The sequence below is a fragment of the Archocentrus centrarchus genome, chromosome 1 (genome assembly GCF_007364275.1).
Source record: "Archocentrus centrarchus isolate MPI-CPG fArcCen1 chromosome 1, fArcCen1, whole genome shotgun sequence".
NCBI classification, from domain to species: domain Eukaryota; kingdom Metazoa; phylum Chordata; class Actinopteri; order Cichliformes; family Cichlidae; genus Archocentrus; species Archocentrus centrarchus.
In genome coordinates this window covers 24,315,590-24,334,219 of record NC_044346.1, presented here as the reverse complement: position 1 = coordinate 24,334,219, position 18,630 = coordinate 24,315,590, and the positions used below count along the sequence as shown (strand labels likewise).

The window sequence follows — 18,630 nt, the reverse complement described above, 5'->3', positions numbered from 1 at the left end:
CCCGCAACCGTAAACAACAGCGCAAACGGAACTATCGGTTTCCGCTATGAATTATGGGCAGTGGCGCGAAGTCAGGAATACTGTGGATTATTACAAGAGAATCTTTTGAAAGGTTCTTGTTTGATTTAAATACATTAATCACTTGCTCCCCCTACAGAGAGAAAATCTTGAATATAAAAATCTAACGGTAATAATAATCTTCAGACCATAAATAAGTAGTTCTCTCTCAGATGTTCACCTACACATTACACAGCTCAAAACTACTAAGAGCGCTTCAATCAAAGCAGGAACTAATGCGGGTTAGGGACATAAATGCTTTTTAATAAGCATGTATAAGAATAAATAAAACCTCTGTGTCTGGTTTCATGGTAATGAAGTCAATATTTTGGGAGGGGAAAAAAAGGAAAAAGTTATAAATTATTCTTTGTGTTTCTTTTGCATGAATCAATTATGTTTTGGAGACAAATTCAGTAAAGAACAGATGTCAACAAGTGTATTGCAAATGTCAGTTTAATCACTAAATTGTTTCAAAAATTATACACACTTTTTGTATACAGTATATACATTTGTAACAGTTATTTGGTGAATTTCAGAGCTTCCCTGTTAAGAATTAAAAAAAAAAATATATATATATATATATGCATCATACTTTCAGGTAATATTTTTTAAACTATCAATGGAGCACACTGTTTATAAATGACAATTTCATACCAAGAGTCAGTGTACTGTTAAACCTGTTCCTACAGAGGAAATAAAAATGTTCAGGCTCTTGTAGTTGGATTAAAAACATATTGAATAAAAGGCCTAAAACAATAACAGTTCAGCTTTATGTCATTAAAATAGAATATCTCCAGAACTTTGTGAACCTTTCCATATCATTGCAATTTTCCAGCTAAACTCAGATTACCAAATTGAACAAAGATGCAAAACAAATATTAGGTCATTTTTTTTTCTGAATTTTATGTAGATTGGATGTCTGATCTGCTAACCAAGAAAATTATATCAAACTCAAAACAGTGTGGCCCATAACATTAAGTGTTTGTTTTTCATTTGTTTGTACAAAGTGTGGAGAGAAATTTAAAAGTGTAGTTCCACAAGACACTTTAAAACTAGTTCAGTCCATAAGATTCCCCTCCTCATGTCGGAGTGAGCACACTTCCTGTTGCAGCATCAAAGCTTGAGATGGGGGATGAGGAAATTTTAAGATGAATACAAGGAATCTTGGCAGAGGATAGTAGAGGAAAGGGAAGCAGCTTTCTGGCATTCTGATTCAAAAACAGATGGATGCATATAACAGAGAGATGAGGGAAGTAATTGTTATGAACTGAACAGCCGAGTGACAGGCTGAAAGATACTGGCAGAGTGAAGATGTTGAGAGGAAATGCATGTACAGAGAGCATTTACATGACAGAGCAGCAGAGGCAGGTTTTGGGTTTGGGTGATTCAATCACCTCTCCCTGGCTAGCTCTGGTTGGGCTCTGTGCCTCTACGCTGGCTGGGCTGTCAGTGCCTGCTGGCTCTACCATGGTGCTGGGGGCTTTGGTGTTCAACAGAAGGGGTTCCTGTTCCCCAGGCCCATCCTCTGTTCTTTGGTTCTCTTGGGCATCAGTCAGGGGCACGTCCTGGAACTGAACAGGCAGACAGGTAGCCTCTTGGGGTTTTGATACTAACTCAGGCTCCTCTGGTGCTACTGCTGAATCTTCAGCCTGAGCCTCAAGCTCAGGACTGAGATTAGAAGGTTGCGCCTCTGTATAGACAGGCACCAAAGTTACCACAGTGCTCTCTAGAGGATTGGTTGGGGACTGCACACAGGTTGGCTCTTCCAATTCTTTGTCCTGGTCCTCAGCTTTGACCTTTCCACCTTCACCTGGATTTTCCTGTATGCTACCATCTATATTTCCAAATGCCTCGCTCTTCTCTGACTCTGTAAAAGTTTCTGTTTGTACTTTCTCCTCCACAGCCTCCCCTCCCTCTTTGGCTGCTTCTGGATTTGGCAGAAGGACTTTATCTGACTGTGTAGGCTCCTGTTGATCTGCCTGGGATACAACCTCTCCAGGGACATCATCCCCATCATCTGTGATGAAGATACATTCTGCTCTCATCACCAGAGTCCCTTCTTCTTCTTCCTCCTCCTTCTTAACATTGGTATTTGGAACCTTGACAGGATCAGCCTTAGAAACGCCCAAATTTGTTTCCATCTCCATACTAATAACACCATCACCGGTTGGCCCATTAGCGAGTGACTGATTATTTTGATCTGAAGCACTGTAATCAGTGTTTTCCCCACCATTGGTTACGACGACTTCACTTTCATCCAGTGGTGCCCCTTGGTTTACCGCCACATCATCTTCAGTTGTATCTTAAGAAACCAACAAATAAATATCAACAAAAAGTGATTAAATAAATGCTGTTCATTCATTACAATTAAGTTAATTTGCAATCAGAATCACACTGTATCTTTTATACAAATTATAAGCTTGCATTATGGCTGGTGTAGATGCACCTTTAATTTGTTACAATTAGAGGTCGCTTTTTCCATCACTAGCGCAGTGCAGGCAATTCACCTACTGTATGACTGTTAATGGTTCTCTATCCATGAATGATCCATTAAATGGAAAAATCAGTGACTTGCTCCAGGAACTGTATAGTAATGAATATAGGTATCTTTTTGAATGAAGCAGGCTATATTTACCATTTCAACATCAGCTAAAAATACATTTAAAGATAAATACAAATAAATAAGAAAAATATATGCCACACTTTTTAGGCTAGGCCATGAGTCAAAGAAGTCACGGCTGATTAAAGAGTTGGACACAAAAGAAGAAAGAGGACTGGAGTTAAACTAGATACAGTACGCTAGCTAATGTGTTCGAATCCATTTAAATTCTGCAGTCTGGACAAGAAAGTTCAAGACACTGGATGATTTCAATATAAAGGGACGGGCTGATTACATTTCACAAACTCTTGTGTCTGCTTTAACAGCTTGAGCAGCGTCCCGGTGGACATGTTCATGAACCCGATGACCTCTAAAAATGCAAGTTAGGCACTTAAGTTTCTATTAGCATACATTTAAATTCAAACCCTTATCCAACATGTGTAATTATTCATCACAGCACATATGATCTTTCTGTGCAGCACAGGTATGCCTGTGCCACTCTGTCCTTTATAATGCAAATTTCTATCAGCATATACAACTCATATAGACAAGCACATCTGCAGGGAATTACATGGTCTTTGACGTGAGGTTAACAGGGTCAGCACAAGCTGGTGATTAGATAAGAAATAACAAGAGGAAGAACAGAAGTGATAAGACGCCTTCAGGCTCAGGATGATGACAAAGATGTTAATAAAAGCCTGATGTTTCTGGATGATTGGGATACTCTTTTGAGGTGCGTGTCCTGTGGTGCATGACATGATTCTACATCTGTGCCCACCTGATCCAGTTGAATTGTTTTCTCCATTCCGTGCAACATCACTGACCACTTCTAAGGACAAAATAATTTATTATTAACAGATATGCAACGTGTATATCGGGAATCTTGAACATGATGGAGCAATAATTAATCAGAAAGTTACACCATAAAGTATGCTGCATCAATTAATAAATCTATGCTTTGGATAACTTGTCTTCTCCTGACTAAAGAACATTATTCTTTTCTATAAGATGGCACCCATTCACATTCCATTGCAAACAAAGAAAGAAAAACTGGAAGAAATCCCAGCATTACACAATTGAAATCTAATCAGTATGTACTGATGCAATTAAGTAAAAGCAGCATTAGTAGTGCAGCTGTTGACTGACAGTTGGTGGGTGCCAGAAAACAGTGCACGCACATGTTGACCGTGTGAGTGTTAAGAGGAGCAGGCAGATGGATGACAGCAATGCCTCACTCTACATTGTTACACACAAATTCCCTACAAATTTACAGTTTAACTGTTTTTGAGGGTGAAATATGAAAGAATTTATCACTTACTCTGACTTAAAAAAAAAAAAGAAAAGAAAATTTAACATTTCCCCATTCCCAAAGAAACTTTTCTCTGATCCTACTTACCTTCACCAGCCTGTGACACTTTAAAAGCTTCCTGTTGGGTAAAAAGGAATAGGGAACAAATTACATTTACTGTACTCAAATTGTGAAATTGTGACATGTCAGCTGAACCTCTGGTCTATTTTTGAAAGGCATATCAACATAGGACACAGCGAGTGAAATGCAAATACTGTAACATCACATTAGCTTTGAGGAAAGAATGCAAAATAAATTCTAGTAAATATATTTTCTCACGCTTTCTACAGTCTCCAAATTTCTACTGAACACTTTAAGCAAATGAGACAAGCAAGTCTAAACTGAGTAATCTTTCACCTTCAAATGGATGTCTGTGATAAGAAAGGACAAAGGCTTAATGTGTGGTTACATAAAGCACTGAAAAGCTTTTTTCACGGGGACACTATGCAAGGTTGAGATGGTTTGGACATGTGCAGAGGAGGGATAGTGGATGAATTGGACAAAGGATGCTGAATATGGAGCTGCCAGGCAGGAGGAAAATAGGAAGACTGCAGAGGAGGTTCATGGATGTAGCGAAGGAAGACACGCAGAGGGTTTATGTGACAGAGGATGCTAAAGATATGGTGAGAAGGAGGCAGATGATCCACTATGGCAAATTCTAAAAGGAGCAGTTGAAAGAAAATGCAACTTTTAAATGTTCATAAAGTAAATTCTTTGTCATAAAATTAAACAAAAAGGATTTCTAAACAATAAAAAATACAGCAAAGAAACAACAAAAATGATGGAAGGATATGAAGCTTCATTTCTGAGCAGACTGCAGCCTCTGCTAATTTGAGTCACTGAATCTCTCAACCGTTATTGTGATGTTGGTACCTCTGGGGCATTTCTAATGCAATTATCTAACTGCAGCCCATCCAAAAAAGCCCATGCTCCGCTTTTAGCGACTGAAATGTTAGTATTTTAGCTTAGCTCTTCAGTCTCTTGTCCAAATACAGTTACTTCTGGCTCCAAAAATCCAAAAATGATGGTGGCTATAATGCTGAAGTCTACACTTTTCAAACAGTGGCTATATTAGTTACATTTTGTTTTTTACTTGAGTTCTATTAAAGATGCTCACACTGTATTTTCTGTGCTGTGTGAACATGTTTCTAAGTAGACTGCAGTGTCAGCGACATATATTCACATGTTGATATCTTACCAGCTGCCTGTTGCTGTGGATTGAGCTGTCAGCTCTGCTAAGGTGAGTCAGTTCCCTAGCTGCTCAGTCAGTGTAAAGCTAGCACACCACTGCTGTGCGTTCAGATGTATAATGCTGACATGTCACAAGTGGAGACAGCAACTGATGATCTGTACTGAGATAATTATTTTGTGTTTGCTTGATGAACCATTAATAAGCTATGTCCCAGTCTCCTCCTTTACATATTGGAGCTCAACACAGTTTATTGAGCCAGATTCCCATAAATAGGCTGCTGTTGAAGCATATGAGCAAAAGTTGTGTGGGCTCGCTGTAAGTAGTGAGAGTCGACCCCATCTAATAACCACATCAGACCTGCCTATTCAAGAATCTCAAAGTGTTCTCACGATCAAAAAGTGTGAGTTTGTTTTATCAGATATAGCTGTCAATCAATCCCAGTCTGCCCACTAAACCAAAGATTTTATTGGATGAGCTTGTTTATAACATTTAATTTTCACAAAGAGGATAAGGTCAAGCATTCAAAGTGTCCTTTATCACAGTCAGCAGGGCTAATAGGCTGTAAAAGCTATTAAAAATGGAATCTTGCGGGGCGCCTGGGTGGCTTAGTGGTGAAGCCGGCGACCACATATATATGCCGCGGCGTGGGTTCGCGTCCTGGCCTGTCGCCAATTTACCCGCGTGTCTTCCCCTGTATCTTTCCCCCTTTTCCTTTCTCTCTCTCCACTGCTAGCAAAAGCCGCTGTGGCCAAAAACGCAAAAAAAAAAAAAAATGGAATCTTGTGTTTATGTCTGCAGTTGATTTTAGCTGAGCTCCAAAAGCCAAGGTTAAGATATGCAAGTATGACAAACTTTACTAAAAGACCCTGAAGCAGATGGTAGATGAGGACAGATGACTTTTGTTCTACTATAAAAGGCCTTCAAAGGTGAGGTAAACATACATGGCCTTGGCTTGAGCTGAAACAATAATTCCAGAGTGGATCAAGGGCTGTATTGTTTACATAACGGGGTTGGTTGCGCTTATAAAGTTCCTGCGTTTGAACAAGAGGTGCTACATCAAAGGTACATTAAGAGGAATGCATTATGCATGGCAAAAAGCCACAGACAGAAGTTGTGGTAAATTTTCTGCTTAATGGAAGATGATGGAGCAAGCTTGTTCAACACATATTCCAACCCCTTCTGTGTCCACAGAGTGACTGGATGGGCGGGTGAGTAGGTGAGAGTGTGTGTGCATGTATGTCTGCACACTTCTGTACCGTTTGGCCATCCTCTGTCTGTTTCACCAGCTTCTCTTGCTCCTCTGCCAGCTGCCGATTCTCTGACTGTGACCTGAGATGGACAGGCACGTACAAATAAAAAAAAAAAAACACAATCAAAACTGTGTCCTTATACTATATAATGCCTAAAAAAATAAAAAGAAAACTATTTTAATGGCTAAATATTACCTTACCGTAATTGAATAATAGTAGGCATCACTACTACAAGCACATTTTTTTTCAGATTTCAGTTTAAACTTCCTTAGAGGCCATGCACAACATGTGCTGAGAGTCTAATTGGAGAGTGAGATAGAGCTGTGGATAATTAGACTGGGATCTTTGACTGTAATTTTCAGGGCCTTGACAAAATTGTCCACTACAATAGAGAAAAGTCTCATCCTGTCTGGCAAGTGCGATCACCCTCTCATCCTCTGCGTGAGTTCAGTACTGGCAGGATTAAAACTCAGCTTTGCCAAAGAATACATAATGTACACCAACAGCAGAAAAAAAAAAAAGAACATGAAAGCTACAAAAACACTAAAATAGAAGAGAGGATGCTGCAATATACATGAAGTTTCAACTAGGCAAATACAACAGAAATGTGACAGTTCTCTCATGCTCTGCTTTGCTGTCTCAGACAAGCACAAACTGTCTCCCTTGTCTTCTAGCACTAACACACAGATGCGTGCGTAGACAGACAGACACACACACACACACACACAGTAGATGTACTTTTCAATGTGTTTTTCCATATTCTGGGCCTGGGTGACCCACGGAGGGGAGCGAGGGGTCTGAGTGTCCAGAAAGGTTGGGGACAAAGGAGCTCCTTCCATCAGCCACTTGTCTCTCAGTGACTTCCTCTGGAGGAACAAAGAGGAGGTGAGTAAGAACAGGGAGAACAAGGGAAAAAAGAGTGAGACAATTTTCACAAGTATTGTAGTTCACTAATGTAATAATAGCATTTACTACGATAGCTATCCTGATTATATCTCTAATAATTTTTCCGTTGTATTTTGCGAGCAGCATTGCAAATCAATAAGCAAATCTGCTGATCCGCAGCACTGAATGGCCCATGGTCCCATGGGATTTTTCTGTTTTTTAGTGGGCCGCACTCTTGACTTTGGGCTGAAAATAGAGTATCATCCATTCTGTAATTTATAGTCTTTCTAAGCATCAGAAAGGAGTATTATAAAAGGTGTGCTGGTTAGCCACTGAGCGTGCAGTTTCACAATCAGATCCATCTTTCATTTGTCACGTCCAGTTTCAAAACCCCAAAGCGGACACAGTGAAAATGCTCAACTTGTGGTCTTATAACAGGACTTTACAAACCTGCAGGTGATGTCATGGTGGCTACATCCTTTTTTGTTTTTTAAAATACTGTAGGCCATAATTTACAAAAACATATTGATTTGATAAAACCAGACTTCTCTGCCAAGAAAACGTTTGTAATAGCATAAAAAACATTTTACAGAAGTTAACAAAAGAAAAGTGGCTAAAGCTAAATCTATCCAGAGCTCAGCAGCCTCAGAATAAGGAAAAGGATCAAACCAGTTACGAGAAGACGAGCAAAAAGGGGAAGATCCTGTAACTCACTGCAGTTTCAGGAATTATAAAGTTTAATCGTTTCTTTTACTATGAAAATTATATTTTTAAGAAAAGTAGATTTTTGTTTGTGTATGCTGTCAGTTATAGTTCTTACAAAGAAAATTAAAATTGGGAAAAAATTGGCAGGTCATACTTAGGAAAAAAAAAAAAGGAAACCCCAGTCGACCAAGATCAGTGCATCTCTACCTGAAATGTCTCCAGGCACCTACTTGGGCAGTTAATTGAAGCATTACATAAATTAACTTTAATTTCAATGCTCATATCTGATAAAATCTGCGCAAACCTAACCCCAAAATAAGATAAGCATAAAATAAGCATAGATTTCTATTCAGGAGTCTCAGAGTGTCATGTCTCTCTATGCACTGACACTGGATGAACTCATAGTGCTCACTGTGATATTAATCTTGTAAAATAACAAGATTCATTAATTTAGCTTGTCTATATGTAAGAAAAAAAAAAACACTACAAAGCACTAGCACCAGCGATATCTCCCACTCTGTATTACCAGGTGATGCCTGCAAGCTTCTCAGAAACTGCTCTGTTCCAGCTTACTGGCCCATGTTTTCAAAATTTGGCCACGGTTGGCCACTAGTTTCCTACTCGAAAGTAAACGTCACAATACCATCTCTGTGTTTTCTCCTGCTGCACAGAACAAGCCTGGCTCTGTTCCCCTCCCTGTGCCTTTGGCTAGCTGGGCAGCCCCCTCTAAACTTCTCTGCAGGTCAGGAGCTGCATATAAGCGGCTGCTCCCACTTATCACACCCTTGCATCTACCCAGGGGTTGGAGTCAATGTCAAAGCTAATGAATGTGCAGAAAGCTGTAATGATAATAACTCCTGCGAGACGGCAATAATCACGTAAGATTAATCTTTGAAGCCTCTTGCAAATAGACTTTTGATCTCAAAAAATGCACATTTGGAGCGCTCTGCACAAATTCACAGGCACACACGATTTTCTCCTACAGGATTATACTGGCACACACAAGCATACCTGCATGCACGCAAACACTTTCTGCACAACTTTTACAAAATTTGAGGAATGTGCCCCAGGGCAGCTTAACACAGTGGTGTAGGAAGTTGGAACACCACACTGGAAATGATGTGAAAACAATAGAGCAGCTCTGTAACTTGAAGAGTGTGTAAACACTCACATAAAAACTGATTTCAACAAAGGAAGGCCTGCTTCTAAACCTGTGAGAGACTGGCAGGACCAGGAAACGTGGATGGCTGTACTTACAGCTCATCTGTGTGTGAGATACTGACTGTGAAAAGGAAATAAAATTGGAGGCAATCTGCTTGTTAACAAGCTGGAATGAGCCTACGGAGGATTTTAGCTGAGTGAAATTAAGGTTGCGTGTCTCTGTGTGACTATGTGCGTAAATGAACGAGACAGGTTAGCTCATCCTGAATATGTGTGTGAAACCTTGAACTGTTGGAGTCTGAGCTTCTCATCCTCCTCCTCTCTCCTGGCTCTGTCCTGCTCTTCCTGCAAACGACGCTTCTCCTGCAAAAAAAAAAAAAGAGGAAGAAGGAGAAACATGGCAAAGAAAGAGAATAAATGTGGACATATTGAGAGTTTGTAGAGAAGAAGAGGCAGCAGGAGGATTATTTGGAGAAAGGTGCAACAAAAAAAACCTAAGATATAAAGAAAGAGATGTAAATAAACAGAAATAAAGAAAGGTAAGAGGCAGCAATGAAGAAGACAACACTGGAGAAGAGTAAAACAGGGTCACCTTTCTAACCAAGCATCATGTCATAGGGCACTGTCACTGTAAACATTAGGTGTACTCCGTTTTACATAACGCCTCAAAGCAGCTGTTCCCTGGCAAAATGGTGTTGTTTTCGTAGGACCGGGGACAGCCTGGCTCAGCACACTGTGCACTCATTAAAATATTTAGGAGTTAAGGACAGCTCTAAGAGCACAGGCTCTTCACCCTCTCTTTTTTTTGTGTATGCAGATGAATATGTGTGTGTGTGTGTGTGTGTGTGTGTGTGTGTGTGGACTCACAGCAATGGCTTCAATACGTTGTTTGTATTTCTCAGCCTCATCCATCCTGGCACCTGTGACACAACAAGACAGGATCGAAGGTTAAAGATCAGAGGTTAAACAAATATCAGACAAGTCAGCTGGATGCATTTATTCCCCAAATTCACCGTATTCACTGAATCGAGAGAATGAGTTCCAGTGGTTATTTTGGATGAATGCTCTGGATTCCTATTATTGCATTTCCTTTTGCTGAGATGTCCATTTTCTGCAGTTTTTGGTGAGTTTTTCCTGGATTTTTTTGTCCTTCCAAGAGCAAAAAAATGTCTGTGGCCTAAGGCAGTATTTCAGAAACTTTTTCAAACTTTTTACAATAATATTCCCCCATTATTTTTTTTCTCATAGCGAAGGACCCCTCAAGCAGCACAAAGCCTTTTTTGCTAGAAAAAAGAAGATGCTTAGATAATGGAGCTAATATGTGCCAATAAAAACAACATTCCTGACTTAAGATATTACTTTATATTACTGATTTTCTTTTGACTGTCTTGTGACATTTGAACTCAAAACCATTTGTTTCTTTTGTCATTGTCATTACTAGCTGATTAACAGTTAAAATTGACAGTTAAAAAAAAAAAAAAACTGCGTTCAAAACAGAAATACTGTAAATAAAAATGTGGTTTATCAAAGATTTTTTTTTGTCAACTTATTCTAGTATTTTTCTTTACGAAGCATGTGTGACTGATATATATTAAATGAACATAAAAAAGCGGAAGAACCTTCAGCTCTATTCAAAGTAATACTAGGGCTTCTAGTAACCCCAGCTGAGAAACATTGGTTTTGAGAGTGTATAAAGAAGAGAATCAAACAGCATTTCTACACTGGTCCCCAAACTCTTGGAGTCTCATCAGGAGTGGAGTGGAGTCCTCTACATCAGAGAACACAGTGGCAGCTAATGAGCGGTAACAAAATCAAAGGCAGGAATTTACCCTTTGCGATTTATGAAGTATGCAACTAGACTAGTATTAGTATGTACCCTCATTATTAGAGCCAAAATGACTCACAATCATCACCCAAAAATGTCTTTCCAGTATACCCATCAAGCTTTTTTGTTTTTGTCGTGACACAGCCTCAGGCATCTGCAAGAAGATGAGCACAGACAATATTTGTTTTCCCTTGCAGCTGACACTATGTGGGACAATATTTGAGTTACCCCAAACTAGGAGCAGAGCCACACATAGCAACCAGCTCACGGCAACTCAGTCATTACTGACTTCCTGCCATCACAAGCCATAACTCTCCATATAGAGTGAAACCCTAAAAATAAAAAAAGTCAACTTATCAGGAAAAAAACAACACTTATTTTTGACCCACATGTAATTCAGAACAGAGTCGGCTCCATAAAATTATGAAAGGGAAAAGGGAAAAAAAATCTGAATGAAAATAGTTATTGGACATTGATTTTTTTTTTTTTTTTTTACACAATGACAGCAACATTTTCCTTGTCACCATCAATCCTGTGTGATATGTTAGGAGTGCTGTCCTACACCAGTAAACATTTAGCCACCAGGGTAACCGAGATGTCACATTGGGACAGATCTGACTAATGCAGGGAACCGTTTCTATACCAAATGCCACGCTGTCACAACTACTGCTGCTAATCGCCATCACAGGGCTTTGAAGCGCAAAATATGTGCTTACCAATGCACAACATGCACTCGCAAAACACTTTCCAGATGCATAACCTGTAAAACCTCATAAAGATGGTAATAAGCACACCAAGAGAAAGGTTACATTTCAGCGATGATGCCAGATTTCAGACTAAAATACAACTTCATACTGGGACGTCAAATTCAATAAAATGAAAGAAAGTGCCAGAATAAGACTTGACACATCAACTCTTGGATGCATTGCTCGTTCTTCCCCAAAACATCCCCCATCCTGACACGTGCACTCTAAAAATGAGGTCTCATATCTCCCCAAAAGGCAACCTAGAGCTTTAGCTATTGTTGCTGCTCCATGGTAGATCTTTCAAGGCCTTAGGGGGTGCTAGTTATCATAGCAAGAAATTCATCTTACCAACACCTGAAAGGTTCCTTTTGGCACCCTCCAGGAGTGGGGAAGGTTGTGTTGGGGGACTCAAATAAAACTATATAAAAATGTGCACGTACTTTGTATAGAGGGAAAAACAGAGAAAGATGAAATAAAATAAAGAAGGGAAAAATTTTGATGAGGAGACGACCTCTAGCATGGCTTTCATTATACAGCACTTCTCTAAAATATGCAGAAAGTAAAAGTATCAGCAGAAAGACATATGATATATATATAATAATATATATATATACATACTATATATACACAGAGACAACATAGAATGCAACCTTCAAGAGCAACAGAGGTAGAAAGCGACAAAATCTTATTGTGCCAGGGTTTTGAATGACTGAAGGTGCAGTGACAGCTTACAGTATAACTCTCCGTGGGGAGTGGCGGCTTGTGTCTCATCAGGGCTCCAGGAGAGCGCCTAGAATAGCAGCCAGAGATAAACAAGCAAACACAAACAAGAGCTTTGATGAGGAGGTATTGAGGAGCTCCCCGTAGACACACAGACTTCGATAATTAGACATGATACAGGAGGGTAGAGAAGGGAAGGCTGACAAAGTCAAAAAGTTAAGAGACAGAAACTCAAGCTGACTGGAAAGAGGAGCAACAGAGATGGAGAAGATGAAAGGGGAATGAGGTGATGTGCAAATGTAGCAAGGGGGTTTAGGATTCCAATTTCCCAATGTCCCTACAAAATGTGAATGACCTGTAACACAAAGAGGGAGAGAGCAAACACTGTAGAAGACAGACAGAAAACATGAGACTTGGAAGAACAGATCCTGATCATTATCAAACTCAGGTCAGGCAGTTTGCAGCTCAACCAAAAACTCAATTTGGAATTTCATAGGCCTGGAAGAGACACACAGAAAACTATCCAACATCTGAAGAACCATTTTCCTGGCCCTCTGGAGAGGAGTTTTTTTTTGTTGTTGTTGTTAATTTTGTTAATACAGCTCCAAATCAAATCCAAAGCACAAATAGAGTACATGATATGACAGGTTGTAGAACCTTAAAAAATTTCCTCTGCAAGCATATTTTAAAAGGACAAAAAAAAAAAAAAAGAAAAAGACGAGCAATAGAGGAAGCATCCTTCATGAGCGGTGGGCAGATGTACAGGTGTAGCCAGAATAGATAGAATTGGCAAAACTAAAAATCATTACGACAAATCCATCTATCCATCTTCTATCAGTTATTAGGTTTGCAGGGACAGCAGTCTAAGAAGAGAGCCCAGACCTCAATCTGCCTGGCCACCTCCTCCAACTCTTCCAGGAGGACACAGAGGTGTTCCCAAGCCAGCTGAGAGATGTAATCTCTCCAGTGTGTCCTGGATCTGCCTTGGAGCCTCCTCCCGGTAGGACATACCTGAAACACCTCACACTGGAGGTGCCCAGGAGGCATCCCATTTATATGCCTAAACAACATCAACTGCCTCTTTTCGATGTTCTGGTTCTACTCCCTCTTGAAGTTCCTCACCCTATCTAAAAGGGAAAGTCCAGCTACCCTTGAGAGGAAACCCATTACCATGGCTCGTATCTATGATCTTATTCTTTCGGTCACTATCCAGAGCTTGTGCCCATAGGTGAGGGTAGGAACATAGATCAATCGCTTTCATGTACAACTCTCTCTTGACCAAAACAGAACATTACAGTGTCTACATAACTGCTGAGGCCGCACCAATCTCCCACTCCACTCACTCCCCACTTGTGAACAAGACTCAGAGATACTTAAACTGCTCCACCTGGGGCAGCAACTTATTACCAACCCCTGACTGGGCATTCTACCCTTTTCAGGATGAGGACCATGGTCTCAGACTTGGAGATGCTAATCCACATCCCATCCACATTTACAATCGACTGCAAATCCCCCCAGTGCAATCACTGAAGAATCAAGTCAACAAAACTGTGGATGCCATAATTCATTCAACATTTTTCAGCAATAATTTCTTTTTATTGGGCAATCTCAACAACAACCCCCCCCCCCCCCCCCCCCCCCCCCCCCCCCCACTTGGGAGTCATATGAATATGAAATCTTTGTTTTAACCATGAATCTTTTCACCTCAACTGTGAATATTAACACAACTCCCACAATCATATTCTGGCATTAAGAAAGCACAGTAGTGCACGAATGTGTGGGACTTCAGGGCCTTTGTTAATTCAGCCTAAATCCAATACATCTCAGAAGCAGACAGCAATTATTAAAGCACATGGCCATAATCATAGCTTGGCCCCTACAGTATTTAATTGCAGATAATGCTTCACCTGTGGCACCTGTTACATGCCAACTTAGATCAGTTCCATTAAACCAGATTTGGTTTTGAATGCATTAATTTGTGTCCAACACAAAGCTTGCCAGTTGAAGGTGCCCTAACCCTCTCAGCTGTATGACCCCCTACCACACTCACACACACACAATTCAGTGGTCTGTGTGTGTCTAGCAATGCTGACATATCATTAACAATAACGATTTTGCCAGTGAGCCAAGACTGTGTGAAAGTGAGCCAACATAAACAATACAAGAACACTGAGACTGAAGCAATTGAGCAGAATTCAGCCATCAATAATTTTATATTTTTTTTAAAGTTCTAGATGTCACAGTGCTTCTCCCTCTGTGACACAGAAATGTGTGGTATAAAAAAGGTCTATCTTCAGAAAATTGAGGGTCAACTATCCACATCAGGGAAAAAAAATGGCACTTAGTGGGATGCAACCACACATCTGCTTACCATCAGTTGACACAACCATGTTGACTGCCATCAGCCTACTGGCAAAAAATTTTTACAGAGGCAGATAAATTTTAGCTGTTACCATCTGCCTTGAATTTCCACAATCGGTGCATCCCTGGTAATTTTAACTTGTAAATGGAACAATTTCGTTTCAATTTAACATCTTTGGATTTGGAAAAGTTAAAATGTCACTGTGGCCTTCAGGAAAGTGGGATGGCCTTTCTTGGGCACTTCAATCAGCTGTTAATTGATGTGTTCACTGGAAGGCAGAGGAAGTCCAGTTTCATCACAGTCATCTGGCATTACCCCAGCAGGGTTTCTTTACAAACATTCCTACCCTGGTGCAAAAGAATGTGGTGTATATTTGCCTTGCATGCATGTGTCTATAACAATGTATATTTGCCTGGCGGGGAGTCATGAAGTCTGTATACTGAATGCTTGTGTAGTTACATTAGCTCTGTGGGAACAGATGGTGGAACAGTAGGGTGTCTGCAATGCAAACTATAAGTATTATAGTATTACAGCTCACAGTTTGTGCCTTTCTCTGATCCACACTGACAGGAGTGCACAACTGACTGCATATGAGACTGGAAAATGGGAAACTTAGGTGGTGTTATTTCTAAAAGGCAAGGCACTCAATCAGAAGACCAGAACAACTTCCCTACAAACGTATTTGATGTTCAGCTAAATCACAGCACAGATGTAAAGCCAAGTCTTCATTATTTTTAGTCTGAGAAAATATCACAAAAGCCAAAGCATTAGCATTTCATTTTTTTTTTTTGACCGCTTTAAAAAGAAAGTCTCTAAAAAGACTGTGGAGGAGGCAATCAGCACAATCAGTGTTACCTGATAGGCAGCCCTCACATACATCAGTGCCTCATGTTGGTCTCAATGAGGTGGAATATAACATATTATCAGTGGTAGGAAAGCTGTAATGCATATACGCTGGCTGTGAACATGCCATAGTAATTTACAGGATATTTTTGAGCTGTGAAGCTTGTTTATTCAAAAATAATACACAAGTAAAACACAAGAGCAGCAGCTGCAGTGAAGCATGAAAACTGAACTTTTGGTATGAGAATAGCAAGATTGTGACAAGGTGAGTCTTTGATTCCAGGCACTGCTAGACTGGGATAAATGATTGACAAAGCCCCCTCTGATGAACAACTGACTTACACAGAAACACTATAATATAATATATTGTGGAAAATGGCATAAATTTGGCTGGTCTTTATGTTAGGAAGCCTAAAATATTTTTAGCTATATAGGGGAGGAGGAGGGGCCGAGGGAGACACTGAAAGGCTACCCATTCACATTTTGTTACTATGTGATGATGAAATCATGCTGCTGCTAGAAATGCAGAGAAGCAGGGTTTCTGCTCAATTTTTTAAATCATTTTTTTAAGCTCCTTTCCCCGTTCATGCTATAATGACGCTAAGAATACCCCCCTCATTAAACTGCCTTTCCTGGTTCAACCTGAAGCAAACAAAGAAGGGTGACAACTAACGCAGCAGTGTAGGTGTGCAGCACGACGTCCTGCTATGCTGGCTCGCCATTTCACACAGATGTCGATTCAGCTCTGTGACTAGCTCTGTTACAGGCTTAAAGGCAACAATAACTACATTGGAGAAAAGAAAAAAAAAACGCATAATGGTAATGTATGACTACGTGAAAGGGGCTTTGAAGAGATGGAGGTGGGAGATCAAAAAAAAAAACAGACTGAGGTGAGTGGGAAGCAGATCAGTGTGCAGTATTATGTGTCCTCAATTACTATAAACTTATCTAAGTGCTAACTGTAATAGATTTTTTTCATAAAGACAAACCGGCTAAGTTTATTACATCAGCTTGAGGCTCATTTACAATATTACTTCTAAATGTCCCATTACTGTTTCTGTTCAATATTACTGTAGTTCTTTTTAGCCTTGGGGAATAGAGTATTCAACTGTAGCGTTTAAACTGCGGAACCGAGAAGAATCAAAGAACACAGGAGCAGAAAAGAGAGTTTAAAACGTACTGAGACCAAAGGTTCAATCTGGAACGTTTCACGTTTTCTAATCTGTAAAATACAGAGAGACAAAGTATTTCAAGGCCACCGCAAGTTCAAAATATCCTTCCACCGATGTGTTTGGGAACAGGAAGAGAAAAACATCATCCTTCAGCAGGAGAACATGCAATCGCACTGACCCTGATCTCTGAACTGGTGCATCCTCTGCTGTCGTCACCAGCTATTTCTCAGGAAGAGCCAGATTTAAAGAGCCTGCTTACTTTAACTTACTTTAAAACAAATTAGCAGATAGAGCTTCATTTGGAGACGAGTCAGTCAAAGAAGCAATTACTCTCTAGCTTGAGGAATGAACAGAGCAAACTGTAGGAAAGTGCTTTTTCATCAGCTATTGACTTTTAGGTGCCTTATAGACCCAGCAGCAGAAATTACTTACTGGAGATGGATATCCTCCATATCTAGATGGAAATAAACCTGACACACAGTAGGAGGGTGTGTTTATGAGTGTAATTTGTGTGTATGTGCGCGCTGTACATGAGTGGGTGGTATGGGTGGAATTTGTGTAGCTTGGATGGTTCTGCCTCAAATGCACATGGCCAACATCCTCTGATTGACAGCCCAGGTCAAGAAAATGAAAACATCACATTCTAGTGCTGTGTGCGTGTGTGCGTGCGTGTGCAGGCATATGTATGTGTGGATTTGCATCACAAAAAAAAATAAAATCCAAGCTTAGTGTGCAATTTGTGTGTGCATTCTACGTCACAGAGCTAACATTGTAGTAGACTTTGGAGCATATTGAGGATTATCAGCATCAACAGCAGACATCACACAGAGCCACTCCACGTCATTTGTGCACTTCATAACTCCAACTGCAGCCCAACATCTACGTAACACAGAAGATAAAACAATTTGTGAATGTAAAAGCACAGAGAACATCATCCACCTACCAATCTCATATTTGTCAGAGTGTTACCTTTGCCGATATGATCAGTAAGCTGGCACAAATGATCACAAGGGAACACTTGAGATGCTTGAAAGCATCAAAGGAATCACTGCAGGAGAATATCAAAAGACATGTTCCAGTGGCTAAGACTAAAGTGAGTTTAATGTGCTGACAATCTGACTAAACAGTGTTGAGAGAGGAAACAGTGATGAAACAAAAGCACCTCCAAGGAGCGAATCTCTTTGCTCTCATTTGATTGCAACAGTGAGAAAGATTCAGCTGGATCGATAGCATTCTGTCAGGTAATACACTTACACGCACACACACACACACACACACACAATAGAGTCTCTGTTCTGCAGGTAGTAGGCTGGTCTTTGCTCTGCCCACAGTATCCTGCTGCAACATAGCACACACCCACAGAACTCCATCTGGGGCCTGTAGCTCAAAAATGATATGGCTTCACTAAACCTAACATCTGCAGCGAGGGGTAATACAAAGGTGTTTATCAAATTGTTCAGTCAACCAAGGGTTTCATAATATACAGTAGCAATGAGCACATTCAAATGAAATAGGTGGAGTTTGCAGCACGTGACCAGTCACAACCAGGGACAGGTTTACCTGCAGCAGAGTAGCAAATTTTACAAACAAAGAGCAAACTAAAATATAAAGCAAACACCACCAACAAAAAAAAAACCCTGACAAAGTTAATAATGCTACATGCTAAAAGCATCACAATTGCTCCAGCCCTAGCAGCAGTGTGCGAGTGTGTGTTATGGGAAAAGCGACTGTAAGACTGTAAATTCTTATAATATCTAGGACAGTT

At 40.2% G+C, this 18,630-nt stretch overlaps 1 protein-coding gene across 10 annotated transcripts in view; it reads right to left on the bottom strand.

Annotated features, from left to right (window-relative positions):
* Positions 1 to 513: 513 nt before the first annotated feature.
* The window catches only part of palm3 (paralemmin 3), a 31,028-nt gene continuing 12,911 nt past the window's right edge, over positions 514 to 18,630 (bottom strand). For 4 of the 10 annotated variants that reach the window (XM_030729742.1, XM_030729822.1, XM_030729660.1 and 1 more), the window contains exons 2-8: positions 10,065 to 10,117; positions 9,480 to 9,560; positions 7,185 to 7,312; positions 6,453 to 6,525; positions 4,053 to 4,083; positions 3,435 to 3,485; positions 515 to 2,359 (exon numbers count right to left, since the gene is read on the bottom strand). In XM_030729742.1, coding sequence (XP_030585602.1) covers positions 1,401 to 2,359; positions 3,435 to 3,485; positions 4,053 to 4,083; positions 6,453 to 6,525; positions 7,185 to 7,312; positions 9,480 to 9,560; positions 10,065 to 10,109 — 1,368 coding nt within the window. In that variant the 5' untranslated portion in view covers positions 10,110 to 10,117 and the 3' untranslated portion in view covers positions 515 to 1,400. Of the gene's footprint in view, positions 2,360 to 3,434; positions 3,486 to 4,052; positions 4,084 to 6,452; positions 6,526 to 7,184; positions 7,313 to 9,479; positions 9,561 to 10,064; positions 10,118 to 10,210; positions 10,519 to 12,500; positions 12,587 to 18,630 lie in introns of those variants that run through there. The other 6 variants (XM_030730154.1, XM_030729983.1, XM_030729580.1 and 3 more) reach the window with 6 other exon arrangements.